Raw genomic sequence first — 21,238 nt, forward strand, 5'->3', positions numbered from 1 at the left:
GAGACACACCTTTCCTTTTACCAGAGATGTGATCATTCTTTAATTAGATTCAGGAAGTTTGACAGAGCAGTTGTTGTGGGGCTGTGGGGGGAGAGGGTGGGGAGAGATTACACTGTGCCTTCACAGATGAATAGGGTAATTTATTTTCAAGGGTTGTCAGCATTTTCACTAACATGACATATTCACTTCTCTGTGTTTTAGAATAGTATTCTCTAGTATCACACGTAAAATTGTCTGTTTTGCTTTTTTTTTTTAAAAAAAGTCTGACAGTAAGTGACCAGAACCATATTTTGCTGGAAATACTTACAAAGCAAGTTGTACTTTTGGCTGGATTTAGTCCATTTTTTCTTCAGCCAAATGATTCATTCAATAGGGGCAGTACAATAATCGTCAGTTGCTAATGCGAGGTAAAATAGACACAATAAGGTCTGAGTACCACAGTGGTTTTGCTTACTGGCATTTAACATGCGGGGGTCTTTTCCGAAGTGGGTAGAAAAGAAAGAAAATCGGAAAAGTTAGATTTAGTGTTGCTGGTTTGTAGAGAAGAAAAAAGTCTATGATTCCCATTCCCAGTTCATATCAAAATTTGTGCCTGTTTATGTACGAGGGTTCAGGTCATGGCAATTTTATATTCACTTTTGTGTCCAAAACAGACAAAACACTGAATGACTGATGTCCTTACTACAGTGTTGCAGTGAAGCATTTTGGAATGTTCACATGGTGTGTTTTTGAAACCTTTTGTGTGCTCCACATTTTTCCGTTTGGTATGAGGTTTAGTGGTAATCAGCTCACCACTAATTAGAAGTCATTCCTTGTCCCCATCACTATTGTTACATGAAATTATCCCAGCCCGTAAGAATTTTTACATTCACAAGAGAAGTTTCTGGAGCAGTTTAGCTTGTCTTGTGTCTTTTCCTTGCATAAAAGTCTCAATGATCTCCTGCTTAGATTTAGTTGGGTTTGGTCCTGCTTTGAGCAGGGGATTGAATTAGATGACCTCCCGAGGTCTCTTCCAACTTTAATCTTCTATGATTCTATGACTATGTGCTATTATGGCATGATCATGAAAGAGGTACCAGAAGCCATTCTTTATGCCTCATTTGGATTATTTTGCACTTTTCTATTTCATTTCTCACAGAACACATCTAAGGTGAAAACGAGGGATGGACAAGGTCTTTGTAAAAGTCATGAGAGGCTCCAAAACTTTTGAAATATTGGAGGCTTGGATAATTGGGTCTGTGGAGGTGTTAAGCTTTGCTAAGACGAAGCTAAGCACTTCAAGAATTTGTATGTTCCAATTTTGCATATTTTAAAAGTTCAGTGGGAATTATACTTAAAAGTAAAATCTCATGTAGCTCATTTGCAGGGAAGCAGAGCTGCAGGGATGTTTTCATACTGCAGAACCTGGTATCCAGTCCTACACACAAATCTCGAAAGTGGCAATATAAAGGGACACCCAGTATTGCAGAGTCCAGGAAAGGCAGAAGCAGGAGGAAGAGCCTGCTTAAAGAATTATGTGAAATCCTGGTGCTATTAAAATCTATGGGAGTTTTGTCTTTAACTTCCATGGGGCCAGAATTTCACCCATAAGAACATAAGAATGGTCATACTGGGTCAGACCAAAGGTCCATCTAGTCCAGTATCCTGTCTTCCGGCAGCCAGTGCAAGGTGTCCCAGAGAAATGAACAGAACAGTGATCCATCCCGTCACCCATTCTCAGCTTCTAATAGAGATTAGCAACACTGTTTCTGTCTCTCCTGGTTAATAGTCATTGAGGGGCCTGACCCCCATGAATTGATCTAGCTCTTCTGGGAACTTTGTTACAGTTTTCGCCTTCTCAGCATCCTCTGGCAAAAAGTTCCATGGGTTAACTGTGCATTGTGTGACAAAATACTTCCTTTTGCTTGAGACCCCTAGTTCTTGTGTTAGAGAAGCGTAAATAGCATTTCCTAATCTACTTCCTCTGCACCAATCATGATTTGATACTGCTCGGTCATATTGAGTGCTCCCTCTAACTTTTCCATCTAGGGACAGAATAAATGTTAAGACATGCATGAAGGCATGTAGAGATGTGCACCACCATAGGAACACATGCTACCAGTTGTGGGTGGCTTTGGGCACTCTACTAATCATCTGGCCATCACTTGATCACTCCAGTGCTCACTTTTCCATGCAGAAAAATCACAGTCCTACAAATCTCATGTGAAAGCCGTTCCATACCCCTTATCATTATTGCCCTTTTCTGTACCTTTTCCAATTCCAATATACCTTTTTTGAGATGGAGCAACCAATTCTGCATGCAGAACTCCAGACGTGGGCATATCATGAATTTATATAAAGTCAAACTGATATTTTCTGTTTTTCTGTCTATCCCTTTGTTAAAGATTACCAAAATCGTTTGCTTTTTTTGTTGCTGCTGAACACAGAATGAATGTGTTCAGGGAACAATCCATACTGACTCCCATGGTCTCTTTCTTGAATGCTTAGAGCTGATTTAAACCCCATCATTTTATGTGTAATGTTGGGATTATGTTTTCCACTGTCTGTTGCTTTGCATTTATCAGTATTAAATTTCATCTCCCATTTTGTTACCTGGTCACCCAATTCTGAGAGATCTTTCTGAGACTCTTTGAAGTCTGCCTACGATTTAACTAACTTGAGTAGTTTTGTATCATTTACTAATTCCCATGTTTGTTATTGTGGTCTACAGAATCTGACCACAGGTGCTGCTGATGACATCTCTGTGTGTTTAATGGCTTGCAGGTATGCATTGTGACAGTGTGTGTGCTGAGGGACAGTGGGGTCCAAATTGTTCGTTGTCCTGTCACTGCAAAAATGGAGCTTCGTGCTCTCCAGATGATGGAATCTGTGAATGTGCACCAGGATACAGAGGCACCACTTGTCAAAGAAGTAAGAAAAATGCTATAAAATTCTCTTCCCTTCTTCCTCTTTAAATATGTTTCTCAGATATGTTTTTGTTACGTATGATGTAACAAGCCCACATTCTGCATTTCAGTTGGGCGGTTGGGTACAGGTGTACTGAAACGTGCTTTATGTACAGTGATCAAATAATTCCTATCAATAATTGTTTTCTTGTTGCTATACTTTTGTACTTTTATTTATTATGAATATATTGTTGAAGTAGAGTCTCACATTCAAAGTCCAAAATTTTCCAATCCAGGGATCCAATATCAGGGCCCAATATCCATAGTTCAGGCTTGTTTTATTTAGTTGCCTATTTTCAGAAGCACTGAACATCTGCCACTGAGTTCAATGGCAATTGCTATTGTTATTTAACATTTATGTTGCAGGAGCACCTAGACATTGACCAGACCAGGGTCTCCTTGTGCTAGGCACTAACACAGTATATAGCAAGTGTTCTGTATGTGCAAACAAATATATAAATAGGAAAGGTTTTGCACGCTAAAAACACTACTTAACAGAGGAAACAAGCAAAACCCAGGATCACAAAAGTAACAGGATGTGCACAGTATTTAACCAGCCAAGAGTAGTGATCACAACTCAGCACCTTCCTACCTTTTTAGGTAATATTTTTCTGTTTGTATCACAGAAAAGGTGAGGCAAAGAAATCAAGAATAGACTTGGATTTGTGAGAAGAACACTTACAGGTAGTGTTTTGAATGAGAGCGTAAGGGCTCAAAAATGGAGAACTAAGAAACCCTTCTCAAAGGAGAAGGGAGGAAGGCCCATGCAGTGACTGTCAAAAGATAAGAGCAGAAACTGGGGTGAATGGAGTCACAAAACCCCAGGAACGATGGAAGCCAAAGAAGAAGGAGGATAAGAGAAGAAAGTAATATGCTTGATCCTAATATTAAACACTTGACATTGCTGTAGTATTCTCTAAGCATTCCTGGCTGAGTTGTGTAGTTGTCCTTACTACCTCTTTTATGACTATCAAAGGACTTTTTTTTCAGTAAATCAGTTAATCCAAAAGAAGACTAAGCCTAGGAACGCAAGAAAAGCCATACTGGATCAGATCAATGGTCCACCTAACCCAGCATCCTATCTTCAGAGGGAATGAACAGAACAGGCAATCTTTGAGTGATCCATCCTATGCTGTCACACTAGAAGCTTCTGGCAGTCATAAGATAGGGACCCCCAGAGCATGGGCTTGCACCCCAACTATTTTGGCTGATAACTGTTCATGGACATATCCTCTATGAATTTATCTAATTATATTTGAACCTTGTTATAGTTTGGTTTGACAACATTCCCTGATAAAGAGTTCCACAGGTTGACAGTGAATTGTGTGAGGTATATACTTCTGTTAGTTTTAAACCTGTTGCCTGTTAATTTCTCTGGTACTTGTGTTATGTGAAGGAGTAGATAACACTGCCTTATTAACTTTCTCTATATCATTAATGATTTTATATCACCTCCCCCTTCTTCATTATTTTTCCAAGCTGAAAAGTAAGTCGTTTTAATCTTGCATAATAGGGAAGCTCTTATGTACCCCAAATCATTTATGTTACCCTGTTCTGCACCTTTTCCAATTCTAATATATCTTTTTTGAGATGAAGTGACCAAATCTTCATGAGGTATTCAAGGTGGAGGCTTACCCTGGATTTCTGTAATGGCCTTATGAAATATACTGTCTCATTGTCTGTCCCGTTCCTAATGGTTCCTTGTTCCTAATGATTCTGTTAAGTGTTTTTTTTTGACTGGTGCTGAATGTTGAGTGGATGTTTTCAGACCTCTCCACAGCGACTCCAAGATCTCTTTTGTGAGCCGCAACAGCTAGTTTAAATCCCATCATTTTGTATATACATTTTGGTTTATGTTTTTCCAATGCTCATAGCTTTGCATTTGTCAATATTGAATTGAATGTGCCATTTCATTGCTCAGTCATCGGGTTTCGTGAGAGGCCGTAACTCTTTACATTCTGCTTTGGGCTTAGCTATCTTGAATAATTTTGCATTGTTTGCAAATTTTGACACCTAACTGTTATGCCTTTTTCTTGATGACTGATGAATATGTTGAACAACACTGATCCCAGTACAAATCGTTGGGGGAACTCCAGTGTTTACCTCTGTCCATTTTGAAAACCGACCATTTATTCCTACCTTTTGTCTCCACTTACTGATCCATGAGAAGTCTTTATCCCTTATCCCAGTAAACAAATGTAAACCTTCCTAGTGACTTGGAACTATGGATATAATAATGTGCAGTGGCTTCCACAGTGTAGCATTCAATTGGCTCTCAGAACCAATTGCTCCTACGGTCTAGGGCCAAAGAATACAAATCATCACTCAAATAAATCAGACCCCAATGAGAAAATGCCATTTTTGTAAGCAGGAAAATCTTATGACTCACCCAATTCTTCACTTGAAAACGGAGAAGCACTCAAGAGGGATTTGGCCAAGTAAACGGTATCAAGTACATATTTAGGAGAATAAATTTTGAACTAAAGTCAAATATTAAAAAGATACCTGGTCAATTGGGTAAATAATAATTGCTGCTATATAAGAGACACTTAACTTGGAGCATTATCCAATATATCCTAATTTATCAGAAAATGGGGGCCAAAGAGATCAGAGCAGAGAGGAGAAAACTATAGCCCGTGGGCTGCACCCAGCCTGCCAGCCATTTTAATTCAGCCCTTGAGCTCTTGCTATGGAGCAGGATCCAAGGGTTGCCATGCTCCACATGGCCTCTGGAAAACCAGCTGTAAGTCCCCCTTCCAGCTGACTCCTATGCATAGGGGCAGCCAGAGGCCTCTGTGTACTGTCCCCACCTCAGGCATTGCTCAGCAGCTCCCTTTAGGTGTTAACCACAACTCCTGGGGGCTGCAAGGGTGGCATCTATATCTGGGGAAGCAGCATATAGAACTGTCTGGCTGTGCCTCCTTAGGGAAGCCAGTCGAAAGGTGGACATTCACTGCTTCTGGGAGCTGCTTGAGGAGGTGAGTACAGCCCATAGTCTGTACCCCTGAGGCTCCTTCCACCCTCCTAACCCTTCAATTCCAGTCTAGAGCACCCTCCTCCACCCCAAATCCTTCATCTCCAGCCCCTCCCCAAAGTCTGCACCTCCAGATGGAGCCCCCAACCCCTTAAACTCCAGTACCTGCCCAGAACCTCTTCTGTCTTCTGAACCTCTCATTTTCAGCCCAGAGCTATCTCCTACACCACAAATATCTCATCCCTGCCCCATCACAGAGCATGCAGCCCCAAGCCAGAGACCTCATTCCCTCCCACTCTCCATCCCCATTTTCATGACCATTCATGGCCTCCATACAATTTCCATAACCTGATGTCGCCTTCAGGCCAGAAAATTTGTCCACCCCCTGATTAATGAAGCAAAGAAATTCCATGTAACAGGCCTGTTCTCTTTCAGTCACTTTACATGGCTGGTGATACAGCTCTGTGGGAGAAGGGGTTGATACTACTGGTGTAAAAATTAACTTGAGGCCTCACTGTTCCTTGCCTTAAGTTGTGCAGAAATCAGAGGTGATGTTTGGCTCTGTGCTGTGCTAATGAATGCAGTGAATGGTTAATTAAAAAATGACTGGAGATCATGTCACACTTGTACTGTCTGCCTATACAGCAGTGGGGTGGAGTCATTTTAGATTTGTCCAACAAGTGAGAAAAAAAATGAGACTTCAATAAAAGTAAAGCCTTGGGCTGAATTCTTTCCTCATAAGAATACAACTGTCTTACTTCACCTCTTGTGTGTTGTGTTTTAATATTTTTCCAATTACTTTTGCTTTAATTTTTAAATATATGTGTTTTTCAAACATAATTCATGAAAGCTGTTCCTCTCATTCTCTGCTTTAGCGGAAATATATTTGATCTGAGTCACATTCTTTTTTGTATTTGGTTTGGCTGGCTGTGAAATATGGCCTGAATACATGGTTAGGCCAAATTCTTGCAGTGAATTACAACCTGCGTGATCCCGCTGACATGAATGGGATTGCTCAGGGTGTGAGTCAGGCCACAATTTGGGTTGCTCTCATCAGCAGCTTTAACACATTCAGAGCTGTTCTTCACTGTAGTGTAGCTTCTCAAAGTAGAGACCTTTATCTTCTTAGGTGTCTGGAAGGCATTAAGCACCCATTGGAACGCTATAAGTAACAATAGCCACTAGTTCAACAAGTGTTCACCTAATAAATGGGGCAGAACTGGAAGTGATAGGAAGGTAGAACGTAACGGTTAATCCATTTAATTGTTGAAGATGAATAAATCAGGTGGAAAGAAAGTGCAAGAGGAAACGGCAGTAAATGCTTTTGTAATTTCAGTTTGCTCCCCTGGGTTTTATGGACATCGTTGTAGCCAAACATGCCCCCAGTGTGTGCACAGCAGTGGTCCCTGCCATCATGTAACTGGACTTTGTGATTGCTTACCTGGTTTCACAGGAGCCCTCTGTAATGAAGGTAAATGCTGTAATAAAGTACTTGGGAAAGTACACGGTGACCAAGCATGGCTTTTGTTGTTATTATTATTATTATTATTATTTATTATTAATTATGTGCATTCTAGGCTTATCAGATCACAATTATACAAAACTAGAAACCACTTTTGGATATGCAGTTTGTAAATGTAGAAACCAAAGCCAGCTTGAAGTTGGTCATGAAGATAGCTCCTAAAGTTTGAAAAATACTTTCCGGTAAATGTGGCGATATCATATTCTTTATGAAAAGAACCCTCCATGTAAATTAAATTGATATATGACAAACTAAATAAATGTATTTGACTGAATGTATAGCAGCATTTATTTTGGTATTGTACTAAATAGGAAATTTCTTGGTCCAAGACCTCAGACTTCAATTACCAGTATTAGGAAACAATACAAACGTCAATTACTGAGAAAATTAATATATTTTAATAGTGTGTCCCAGTGGGAGATTTGGCAAGAATTGTGCTGGAATTTGCACTTGCACCAACAATGGAACATGCAATCCTATTGACAGATCTTGTCAATGTTACCCTGGGTGGATTGGCAGCGACTGCTCTCAGCGTAAGCATTTTTTTTTCTTTCTTGAGATACACTTATTTAAACAATTAGACTGAGTTCAGTTCCTTTTAATTTTCTTCTTAATGTGGAAGAGACGCTTTGTAACTGACTGATAAATGACACGCTATATTGGCATCTAGAATTTGTGTGAAAAGAAAAAGAGGTGGACAAGGTTACATAAATAAGGGCTTCCATGTTATACAGCTAAGAGATATTTACCTACTTTACATTTTAAATGCCATATAAAAAACATTTGAACATTTGCATAGCTGTTTCATTATCATAAAATTCAGACTTCCTGATTCAATAGTCATGTACTTCCTTATCCTGTTAGCTATGTACCTGGCTCCCTTCACCATAGTACTGTGAATACCCAATGAACATTAACAAATTTTTCCTCTGGACACACTTTAAATTATGGGAGTTACTGTTATCATCATTGTCTGTATTTTACCGGTGGGGAACTGATACATATAGGCTATGTCTACACTAGAGTTAATTGTTGACAGAAGTTACTGTCGGAAGAGATCTTCCGACAAAACTTCTGTCAACAGATAGTGTCCACACACAAAAGTGAATTGAACTGATCTGCTCTGTTGTTTGCTCTCTGCAAACAGACTGCCTGGCTGCTTTCTCGACAAAATGGACCCTGGAACCTCATCACACACAATCACGTGGATGGCAAGCCCTTCCAGGAGTCATGGCCAGGCACGCCCTTAAAGGGATAGCCCCGCCCACCCACCCATCCACCTTGCTTGCCCATGCTGAAGCTTGCCTTTCTCGTTGAGGGACAGCATGGCCAATACAGGGCTCACATGCTTTCTGTGAGTTAGTGCTTCTGAGAATTTAGCTAATAATTTTTTTTTCCAAATTGACAAGACTTCACATTGCACTGGTATGCAGCCATGTTAATGTGCACTGGTCAAACTTTAAGTAATGTACATTACTGATGCAGGTTATTAGGAGACGTATCTCTTGGGAAACAGAACTGCTTTTCTACATCAGCGGTTCGTCATTTTCTGAATTCTGGCATACCAGTTTCTGAGACTGTCCCAGTGAGGGTATATATGTACAGACTACAGAATTGCATCATCAGGTTGCTTTCATACTAAGCCTTGATATCATTTGTCAGAAATCTAATGCGTATGTTTACTGGTTCAGATAGATCCAGCATAAGGGTCAGTAGTAACTCCATATTTAATATAATAATGGATTATACAAATCATAAGAAAAGTAACCTACAACTCCCACTTCTGGGAGTAAAACTTAGGTCCTAAAGAAGTTAATGGCAAAATTCTTCATTGGATTCAGACTCTTATTTTCATTTCTTTGTCTCCTTTTTGGGGTATGAATGTTAGAGAGCAGGCTGTACTTGCAGAAGCAATGTAAGAAAATGATGCCAACAACATGAATGGGGGGAATCTTATTAAGGCTGTGTGAGAGTAAGTTTCCTTGATTTGTGCAAAGGCCTTCTGTTTTCCTACAAGATAATGTTTCCATTAATTTCTATCTGAACTGATGGACTTCATGAAACCCCTTAGCCTTTCTCTGCATTTGGCCTGACATTTCCTCCTGGCTGACCACTAACTTCATGCAGAATTTTTTTTAAAATCATCATTCGTCTTCACAGCTCAAATGGAAACATCGGAAAAGAGTGGTTTGAAATTAAAGAAAGAAGCTAGTGCTTGCAATTTTTTTCCCTCTTGAAAATCAAACTTGGATTGTGGCAACGCTTTGCAAAACTACAGACTATGTATATATAAAGCATTTTGTAAATGCAAACATATAGTTAAAAAAAATGGATGATCTGCCTCAGAAAAGCCAATTAGGTCTCTGGACAGCATAATCAGTATAAGATCTTGGGGGAAACTTTCTCTTACCCTTAACATAGTTAAAATTGGGAATCAAGCCCCAGTTCCTGATTTGTTTCTTCCCTCCTGTAATATATTAATTCTTTGTTTTCACAAGACCGTATTTAAATGCAGAAAAGTACCTTAAAGGTAATTATTTCATAGTGAAAAAAATGACATAACTCTTTATTTAGTCTAAAAATAGAAATTTGGAAGAGTAATTAATCAAAAAGTAAGATGTTATTTTACAGGGATCTGATTTATTCGTGCATCTGTATAGCTTTTCTTTAGCTACAGTGCTATTTTGATATAATAATTAGCATTTGGGGAGATATTTTACCGTTTTTTCTGTTAATGCCAATCAGTACCAAATTCATTTCGGCTGTGTCTACACTTGCATTCCTCTTTCGAAAGAGGTATGTAAATGAGGTAAATTGAAAATGTAAATGAGGTACAAATTTGCATATATGACACCTAATTTGCATATTCTTATTTTGAAATAGCTTCTTTCAAAAGAAGAAAACCGGTGTAGACACTGCTCTTTCGAAAGTAAACCCCATCTTTGGAAGAATCCTTCTTCCCATAAAAAAAGGAAAGAAGGATTCTTTCGAAAATGGGGGTTTACTTTCAAAAGAGCAGTGTCTACGCTGGTTTTCTTCTTTCGAAAGAAGTTATTTCGCAATAAGAATATGCAAATGAGGTGTCATATATGCAAAGTTGTTCCTTATTTGCATTTTCGATTTACCTCATTTACATACCTCTTTCGAAAGAGGAACGCAAGTGTAGACACGGCCTTAATGTACTATTATCAAAGTGGTCTCGAAAACTGCACCAACCCGACTGTGCATGCTAAAACCTTCACTTATTTTATTGTTTACAATGATTTGTTTGTTGAAAGGATTATATTGATTTGTGGTCTAATGGGTACATATGAATAAATGAGAGGCCTCGGGTAAAGGAACTAAAGCTAAACCATGGAATCTCTGATTTGTCCTTCTTCGGCCTCAACGTCACATTCTGGCGCCGTGTCTACACTAGCCCCAAACTTTGAAATGGCCATGCAAATGGCCATTTTGAAGTTTACTAATGAAGCGCTGAAATGCATATTCAGCGCTTTATTAGTATGCGGGTGGCCGCGGCACTTCGAAATTCACGCGGCTTGTCCTGACGGGGCTCCTTTTCAAAAGGACCCCACCTACTTCGAAGTCCCCTTATTCCCATCTGCTCATGGGAATAAGGGGACTTCGAAGTAGGTGGGGTCCTTTCGAAAAGGAGCCACGCGGCAGTGAGCCGCATCAATTTCGAAGCGCCGCGGCTGCCCGCGTGCTAATGAAGCGCTGAATATGCATTTCAGCACTTCATTAGTAAACTTCAAAATGGCCATTTGCATGGCCATTTCGAAGTTTGGGGCTAGTGTAGACGTAGCCTGGGAGAGGAATCCAGGGACTTAACTGATAACTGGGCCTGGGTACAAATACTTTTTCTCTTTCCCTGTTTATTCTTCTCCTACGCTAAGATTAGAATGCATAACTCTCCATCTAGTTAAGTAGAATTCAGGAGGGGTGAAAACATCAGTCTCTGGAAACTAATGAAGAATGAATGAAGAAATCTGATTTATATGACTCTCTCTTTTGTATTACAAAAAACCAGTGATAATGGCCACATAGTATTGTACTGAGATGAGGCTCTCAGGATGTGTTTTTCATTTGTTCTTATCTAGGATAAAACTCTAGTTAGTTTCAAGAAAAAACTAGGAAAGTATTTGGTTGAAATTGACCAGATTGAAGAAGGTAGAAAAGAACTCTTTTAACATTTGGATGTAGAGCTGCTTTGTGTCTGTGCCATAGAAGATTAATTGATTTGGCATATTTCAGCTTGCCCACCTGCCCATTGGGGTCCAAACTGTATTCATACCTGCAATTGCCATAATGGAGCATACTGCAGTGCTTATGATGGAGAATGCAAATGTACTCCAGGATGGACTGGCCTTTATTGTACCCAAAGTAAGTGACTCCTATGATCTACTCATGTTGCTGTGTGATTACAAATTAATTATAAAAAGCGCCACTGAAATCTGCTTTGCGTACAGTGCTTTTAAAAGTCACAACACTCCTTTTTCATTAGCACAATGTCAGAGTGGCAGGAGGTAACACATACTATGGGGCCATATGGATAATGCTGAGGAAGACATTCACTGTAGTCGTTCAGCTGTCAGCTGTCGTGGTTCTTGTGCTTCCTGCCAGTGAATAATGATCTGTTTGCAGTGAAAAGTCATCATACTGGCATGGCACTTTGTGAGGAGCTGAGATACAATATTTTTACTCCTTAATATGTCAACATCAACTGTTCAGAAAATATGTCCACAGATTCATTCATCATTCAACAGTCTTCACAGTATCTTGAACAAAATGCCTTCCCCCAGCACCTCTCAAATGTCTCCTTAAAACGTCTTCCAGCAATCCTTCCCACCTACTTTCTTCTCATCAGAAGCAATGCTTGCATCCTTTCTTACTTGGTAACAGTGTCTTGTCTGTCTGTCTGTCTAACTGAGATCAGAGAAGTCCTTCATATATTGTGTTTATAAAGCCCCATGTAAATAGAAATTATTTTAATAAGTATTAATAGTACTTTTATGTTCCTCCTTGAAAATTCTCTTCTCCTTTTTCCCTCTTTGTGTTGCAGGGTGTCCTTTGGGATTTTATGGGAAAGATTGTGCATTAATATGCCAGTGTCAGAATGGCGCTGACTGTGACCACATATTGGGGCAGTGTACCTGCCGCACAGGATTCATGGGGAAACACTGTGAACAGAGTGAGTAGGAAGCAGAAATCGTTCATACGTGGCAGGAACAAATGCAAAATTCCCTAGACCAAATTGTGGTTATGAGTCCTTGCTCAGTCAAAAATCAACTGACTTCAACACTGACTTTGCCTGAGTATGGACTACAGGATTTGGACCTAACTGTCCTGTGTAAAGTTAAGGTTGTTTCTCCATCTGATCAAACCTGAGAGATTAGTAGGTAAGCCTGAGCATTCTTCTTTACATCTTTTTGACTAGTTACATACATTTATATCTACATTTTAAAAGCTCCTCTCTGAGGCTACCTATAGTTGCCTTTGATATAATATTAGAAATATGTACATAATCATAGAAAAGTAATGGACCAATCCAAGTAACTATTACTGTCATAACACCCTGATGAAAACTAATAACTAGAAGACTGAGAGCCAAATTCATCCCTGGAATAGCTCTATGTTAGTCAAAAGAGTTACAAAGGCGAATGTATAAGGGACTTTGTATTTGTCATAGATAGAAACTGATTCTTCATTCTCATTATTAGTTTCACCTCAGTTTAACTTCATTGGCTTCAGTGAGAGGACAACAAGGCCCAATGTTTCACACTTTTGCTGCTCTACGTTTTGGCAGGATCAAGAGAATGGTGCTCTTGTGCCTAATACATCATATTACCCTAGCAATTGACCCCTGTTCAGAGATCAACATAAGGCTTACAAACCATATAAGGCTCAATGTCTGTTCTGAGTGTTTAATTTGAGTGGTACAGAAACCTTTTGTAAGAGCTCAATTTCACATGCATAGAAAGGCTTTCTATTAGGTATAAGAGATGTTAGTTTTGTAAAACTAACTAACATTTTTGTGGAGTGAGTAAAAATATGGTGACAGAACAATTTACTGTGAAAAAATGGTTTTATCAAAATCTGTGTTTTGCAGGAATGTTTTGATTTTGGTGGAATTTTTAATGGCAAAATATCAAAACAAACCATTCTGGCTTTTGTGTTTTATTATAATTATACCAAGTGTGTCATTTAGATAAGATCAAAATGATTTGTTTTGACTTTAGATTATTTATGTATATTGTTTTGAGTTTTATATTGCATTAAAATATTAATTTTAAGACAGTGTATATATATAATATATATTATATTATGTGTGTATATATATTATATATAAGATTTTGGATTATATATTATTGAAACAAAATACATTTTTGTAAATGCACAGAATTGTTTCAGCTCTGGAACATTTCAAAATTTTGCATTTTTGTTTTAATTTGGAACAAAACCATTACTTGAAGATTAACATTTTCCATATAATAGATATTTCTTTTATTGACCAGCTCTAATTTTGAGACGAATAAAACATGGACTTAAATTACAACAAACAAACAAAAAACATTGACTACATCTACACTACAGAGATCTTTTGAAAGAAGTTCTTCAGGAAGATCTCTTCTGAAAAATCCTCTTTCGAAAGAGTGCGTCCACACACAAAAAAGGAGATCAAAAAATAAGTCCACTCTTTCAACAGAGAGCATCCACACAGCCCCTGCTCTTTCAAAAGAATGAACCAAGGATTGAAAAATCCCGTGCCATGAGGACTGCTCTTTCAAAAAAGTACCCCCCTGGGCATCTACACATGTTATTTTCCAAAAGAATATTTCAGAAAAAGGCACTCCTCCTCAGTTGTGAGAGGAAGAGGGCTGCTGGAAAAAGCGCTGTGTTCTTTCTATTTCAGATCAAAAGAGAGCATTTTGTGTGTAGATGCTCCACCAGTTCTTTCAGCAAAGGCCTGGTTTTTTTCAAAAGAACTTGCTAGTGTAGACACAGCCTAAGAGACCAAGCTGGTTTTCTACCCTCCCTTTCACAAAAATGTAAGATCCAAAATGTCCATTCCTGGCTGAGAGAGTAACACTTCTGTAATCCAGTTTTGTTACAATAAAGTAATGCACCATAAATGTATGCAGGCAACAACACCAAAAGAAGCCAAAGCTATCAGTAAGCTGCTGCTAATAACATTGCTGAAGAGTGCATTACTGGTCACAAATCAGGGGGTCCCATATCTTGAGGTGTATTGTAGCACTGTACTGTACTCCTCCACCTCCTTGAGGAAGATTGAACTGGGATTTGCTGCTTCCCAGGTGAATGCCCAAACCATGCTACAGTCATTCTCATGCATGCTCACTCTGTAGTCCAGTGTTGAAGCTGTTCCGCAGTGGCTAAATAATGAATGTATCATTGGGTGAGAGAGAAAAAAAACAAGTCAGAGAATGACTTCTACCAGAAGTTTCTCAGGGTAGGTCGACACAGCAAAGCTATTTCAAAATAACGGCTGTTGCTTTGAAAAATCTATCCTAGCATCTACACAACACAACTGTTATTTTGAAATTATTTTGAAATAACGCTTGGCTTACTTCAATTGTTAAACCTCATTCTGGCTGTGTCTACAAATGCCCTCCCTTTCAGAAGGGGCATGTCAATATGGCACTTGGGAACAGGTTAATGAGGCGCTGACATGCATATTCAGCATGCCATTAGCATAATGGCGGCCAGTCGCACTTTAAAAGTGCTGCTTTCGAAAGGCATACTGGCTGTATAGACACAGGTGCTTTGAAATAAGCACCACACTTCGAAATTCCCTTATTCCCAAAACTAATTGAGAATAAGGGACTTTTAAAGTAAGGGGTTTATTTCGAAGCACCCGTGTCTATACAGCCAGTCTGCGTTTTGAAAGCAGCACTTTTGAAGCATGACTGGTCACCATCATGCTAATGAGGTGCTGAATATGCATGTCAGTGCCTCATTAACATGCCTCCAAGTGCCTCATTAACATGACCGTTCTGAAAGGGAAAGCATGTGTAGACACGGCCTCTATGAGGAATATCACCTATTTTGAAATAGGCGCTGTTAACACTGGGAATAGAGCCTATTTCAAAATAAGCCATAGTGCATCCAATAGCTTTATTTCAAAATAGGCTCTATATGTGTAGACACGGTATTTCAAAAGAGCAAAGTGCTATTTTAAAATGCAGTTTTGTGTGTAGCAGTTTTATTTTGAAATATGCTCTTCCAGAGCAGCATATTTTGAAATAACACTTCTGTGTAGACAGCCTTAGTGAACTAAAGTTACGAACAAGCTCCTCCTGCTCTTCCCACTACTCCTGCCTCTTACTGAAATGGCACATGTACCTAACAGCAAGAGAGTTTGAAGGTAAAATTCCTGAGCAGAGAGAAGCCCCTGTGTGCAGCCCAGACTTGTGTCAGTCTCCGAGAAAGGGGTGGGGCTTATCACCCACCAGTTGTCTTGGTATTTCCCAATTTCCTAGGCTTTGTGAATCCCAGTGATTTTCTAAGCCTCTACAGTTAGGGCTGGCAATGCTTATCATCATCACGCCTAAGTCTCTTTGTGTACCTAGCCCACAGTAACTGGTCCTCTGCTGCTTTGCACCATAAATAAAAGACATTTAAACCTGTGCCATTGTGATTTGGAGACCATTTATATTCATTTTACAAAGACGCAAATAAGGATCTGGGCCATGGAAAAATGAGGCCCAGCTATCCATATTTGAACAGAATATTTTGCTTATTCCCAGATAGGAAATCATTTTAAGCAAACAAGATATTTTCTTCCCTCCTAAACCTCCAGCACTAAGAACACATTGCCACCTGCTGGTCACTTCTAAAAGCGTACCTGCTTTCTGATGGCCAGTGTTGTGGGTGTTCGATAGTGTGTAGCTATAACATTAAAATATTTCAGGAGCATTTACTACACACGCACTTGATAGTCCTAGGTTCAAATATGAAGCTGTGCATCTGATTTTTTTTATTATTTTGCACAGAGTGTCCCCCAGGTACATATGGTTATGGCTGTCGGCAAATATGTGACTGTCTGAATAACTCCACTTGTGACCACATCACAGGAACTTGTTATTGCAGTCCAGGCTGGAAAGGAGCGAGGTGTGATCAAGGTAATGACATGCAATAAAATGACTGTGGAAGTACTATAAAATGTTTATGGATTAAACTCTCTTAAATGTCATCTGTCCATAAGTAATGAATTCCCTGGATGTGTATTTAAATTACTCACTTGATTTTTTGTTAATAACATTTATACTTGTGGGTCTTCAGCCATCAGATGGCATATTGCTTACTGAAGGAAGGAAAGGCCATGAACTAGGATAGTATGCATGTTTTTAACAAAGCATGTGACGGTATCTTTTGCACAATTGCACTCGATAATGCCATACAAAGCTGCCAGTGGGTCAGGGACTTTGTACATGGTATATTTCCTACCCAGAGGGCAGAGTGCTATTTTTTCAGCCAAGGAATCAGACATATAAAATAGTTTTTACATGCATCGTTGTTGCTAGGTAAGGAGCTTTCACTCCAAAGGCTTTTGGCACAACTATTTCAAGTGTCTAAACCTGAACCTAGTAAGAACTTTAACAATAGAATTCAGTCCTCTACTCTTGATGTTATAGATCTTGTATGCATTTATGTCATGTGTTTTCATTTCTTCTTGTTTTCCAGCTGGGGTTATCATAGTAGGAAACTTGAACAGTTTGAGCCGTACCAGTACTGCTATCCCTGCTGATTCTTACCAGATTGGGGCTATTGCCGGAATCATTATTCTTGTCCTCGTTGTCCTCTTCTTGCTAGCACTATTCATCATTTATAGACAAAAGCAGAAGGGGAAAGAAACAAATATGCCAGCAGTTACCTATACACCTGCCATGAGGGTCATCAATACGGATTATACCATGTCAGGTAGGAGCAGATGTGTGGGAGGGACATGACTAAGTAAATCCTAGCCAGAGAAACAGGAGTTCTTGACAATTACAAATTTTGTTCCTTACTTGTGTTTCACAACTATTCATCCTTCCTTAATCAAGCTCATAAACGGCTATATAAATGCCCCCACAGGCTTGTGGAGGTTCAGCTGGCACCTTCCTGCATTGGTAAATGCTACTATGAGTAGGGAAGTTTATACTCTCAGGGAGCATATTTTGATTTCCTAATGCCACCCTCCCTTGGGAATTCCACAAGTGAGGGCGGTTCTGATCTACGTGGAGATGGCATTTCATAAGTGTCCCATGCTGAAGAGGGAGATTTTCAAGGATCCACTGAATTTGTGTATCCTCAGCAGGCTGTCACTTCTGTCTAGCCAGCAACTCAACTTTTCAGGACACACTGGCTGGCAACAGCGCCATGTTTGCTATCAGTGGCACATAGTCAGTTCTGCCTGAATCTTTCTGACTGCCTATAGATGTGACCTGTTGGGTGTCAGACAATATAGACTCTTTAATCTATGCGTTTAATATATAAAACCTACCTATGCTGGTAGAAATATGTACTGTTGGACAAAGGAAAATGCTGACCACACAGAGTTGGGCTGCTATCATCACACGTTTTTGTAGTCATGAAACTTTGGCAATGACGTTCTGTATATGAAGGAGTTGGGAAGCTAGGGCTTTGAGAGGCCAAGAGTTGCAGTAGTCAGAGCAGATGAAGGTATGTTTGAAAACTGCACCCAAGGGGAAGTCACAGTAGTAGCAACATACACAATGTTGAATTGATGGTTGGCATTTTTGAAAACTGGTTAATGTTGAGGTTAATGCCAAGTTTGCTGACAATGGTGGCAAAAAGGAGTAAGGGAGCTGAGTATTAAAGAAATATCTTCAAGAGGTGACAGCACATTCTGTTAATTTGTTCATTTTCTTCTCCCTTTTCAGAAACCATTCCTCATGCTAACGGTGGAAATGCTAATAGCCACTACTTCACCAACCCTAGCTATCACACCCTAACACAGTGCACAACCCCACCTCATGTCAACAACATGGACAGGAGGGCCCTTGCGAAGGTAAGATAAGAAAACAGTGATGGCCACTGTGCAGACAAACAGGCAGTATTAGCCCAATGTTTCCTTTTACATCTCTTCACCAAGTCATTTTTGTAAAGGATTCAATTTCTTAAGTTACCGCATTGGTTTTGTTTTCCCCAGTTGTCATCTAGTGTAAACATTAGTGATCTATAATCAGCGTCAGTCAACATTGTCTTTTCTTTGTTTGTTTGAAATAGTCAAAAACCAATCATCTGTTTGTGAATCTTAAGAATGTTGATCCTGGAAAACGGGGTGCAGTCCTGGACTATACGGGAACACTTCCTGCAGACTGGAAACATGGAGGCTACCTCAATGAGCTTGGTAAAGAAATAAAAAGAAAGTGTGCTGCATATTACCTGTAGTGATTTCCCCTGTATGAGGTTTAGGTACAATCTGGTGGTTCTTCTTGGAAGCTAGCTAACACTGCTAGTGGTACTAGCATTGCCAAACCGAGAGCAGAAGGGTCAAGGCCATGGCCATCCTCCTTGGCTGACCAGTGGTTCAGTACCCGAAAGAGAGGAATATAATTAAAGGCAGTCAAGTTAACTTTATGGAAATTCTTTGATTAGACTACAGGTGTGGCTGATAAAAGTAATGGTGGAAATGTAATAGACTTAGACTTTTGTGGGGTACTTGACTTAGGTCTGGTCTACACTGGGTGACATTTAATGGCCTCTGATATACAGAAGATCGGACTAAATGGTTAATGGTTCTTTCTAGCCCTAAACTCTATGAATCTAGACATAGTCAGTCAGTATACAGGTGCACAATCATGCTATTTCTGCAGTGTATCAGTGCTTTCATTGTAGGGTCATTCCTCTTGTGTGGCAAAAATTAGTCATGAAACAATTTTGTAGAGGTTTTGAATGATTGCCCAGAAAATTGCAATTGAATTTACAAAATGTTCTTTGCTTTGCTTTTTGTTACTCCTTTTTCCTAGGTGCTTTTGGACTTGACAGAGGATATATGGGAAAATCCCTGAAAGGTGAGTTTTTATTTTCTGACACATTAAAATAAAAATAAACAGATATTTCTGTGGAAAATGAGTGTACAAAGCACAAGACTGTTTGTAAATTAGTGTGCTACCTGACCATTTTAGAAACCAATGTAATATCCGTATCTCTTGGACCTTTTCGTCCTGCCACAGTTTACTGGTTAAACAGAAAACTCACGAGTCACACCAAAACAAAGAAACTCCACTGACTAACATGGACTGCAGTTCCTAGAATGTTTTTCTTTGCCCCCCTGCCCCGCCCTTTCTGGAAGGAGGATATGTCCTTTCTTCACATCCCCTGCTGGGTCCTGTGATGTGCAGGTAGCCTATCACCCTTTCCTAGATGTTTCCCCATACCATATTCCAGGTACCTTGTGAGGGTAGTATAGATTTGTATGAAGCCATGGCTTCTGGGCACAGCTAAGCTTGCCTGAGTGAACTTCTGAAGACTTCTGGCAAAGCTGTTTTCTGGTTTGATAGTAATAAGAGAAAGGAAATAACTCCTTTATATATAAGTAAGCTGTTCAGAATTCAAGAAGACCACAACATGGCAATACAGCAATGAAAATGAAATGTGATAATGCTGTAGTGTTTGAGATGAGCATATCCTTTCTTGTCTACAGTTGCCACTGTGTGCACAAATGCGCCTGCAGTGCTTTGGCACTACGTGGGCACATTTACAGCATAAAGTTTATTCAGGAAATGTTTATTCTGCCACTAGAAGGTTAAGTTGCAGCAGGTCTTTGTCACCCACATTAAGATTATGCAACTGTAATGTTCTCTACATAGGCCTGTATCTTAGCTCCATCTGGATGCTAAATATGGTACAGAATGTGATGGCTCAATTGGTAAATTTAACCTGTGTTCCATGCTCTGCACTGGCTGGCTGTGAGTTTCGAGAAGAAATTTATGGTTCCGCTATTAACCTTTCAAACTGTAAATGGCTTAGTAATGGAGAGGCCATATATCTCCCCCATGCTATACTACACCTGAGATTAGCAGAGATGAGTCCCGTTGATAGAAATGAGAGGGTTACTTGACAAGGCATAGTCTGCCAGGGCACTACAGCTGGGGAGTTTTTTCCTCTTCTTGGTCTGACGTAGCCTGATTCTGATTCCCTTCAAGTCTCACTGGAAGGCTCATTTTTAACCAGGCATCTGAAAATGAGGGAGTAAAGTATAGAGATGACAGCAGCTATATTTGGAGCATTTGTGCAATACAATATAATTATAACATTTCAATTTATGACATTTTCTGGTAGTGAAGGAGTCTGTGGATGCTCTTCAGAGATTTTGGGGTACTTCATTTGAGACTCCCTTAAAGGGACTGATTCTTGGAAATCTCTGACCCTGCACTCTCTGAAATTCAAATTGTGTCTCCAAAATCAGGGTAGCTCTATACTAGGGAGCCCATACCAGTACAGCTAGGTGCCATAGCTATGCTAGCATAATCCCATAGTGTAGATGCTTCCTACACCAAAGGAGGATGTTTTTCCAGTGGTGTGTGGAATACACCCTTTGACAGTAGCTAGGTCAAAAGAAGCATCTTTCCATGGACATAGCCACATCTATGCTGAGGGTTATGTTGGCATACCTACAGTGCTCAGGATGTGGTTTTGTCAACTCAACTTTTACGTGTAGACCAGGCCTCAGTCGTTAATTCTGAAAGTCTTGGCTAAAAATCTGAAAAGAAAGAAGAAATCCTCACCAAATCTTCCCAGCCCAAGTAAACGCTTTCCATCCCAAAA

General features: G+C 39.6%; 1 protein-coding gene across 1 annotated transcript in view; it reads left to right on the top strand.

The window, feature by feature from the left end:
• Nucleotides 1–21,238, top strand: part of MEGF10 (multiple EGF like domains 10) — a 151,825-nt gene that overhangs the window by 122,549 nt on the left and 8,038 nt on the right. Inside the window, exons 14-23 of the mRNA XM_074995035.1 lie at nt 2,764–2,910; nt 7,256–7,390; nt 7,846–7,974; nt 11,696–11,824; nt 12,504–12,632; nt 16,456–16,584; nt 17,147–17,383; nt 18,349–18,476; nt 18,695–18,818; nt 19,438–19,482. Coding sequence (XP_074851136.1) covers nt 2,764–2,910; nt 7,256–7,390; nt 7,846–7,974; nt 11,696–11,824; nt 12,504–12,632; nt 16,456–16,584; nt 17,147–17,383; nt 18,349–18,476; nt 18,695–18,818; nt 19,438–19,482 — 1,332 coding nt within the window. The remainder of the gene's footprint in view (nt 1–2,763; nt 2,911–7,255; nt 7,391–7,845; nt 7,975–11,695; nt 11,825–12,503; nt 12,633–16,455; nt 16,585–17,146; nt 17,384–18,348; nt 18,477–18,694; nt 18,819–19,437; nt 19,483–21,238) is intronic.

The sequence above is a fragment of the Carettochelys insculpta genome, chromosome 5 (genome assembly GCF_033958435.1).
Source record: "Carettochelys insculpta isolate YL-2023 chromosome 5, ASM3395843v1, whole genome shotgun sequence".
NCBI lineage: Eukaryota > Metazoa > Chordata > Testudines > Carettochelyidae > Carettochelys > Carettochelys insculpta.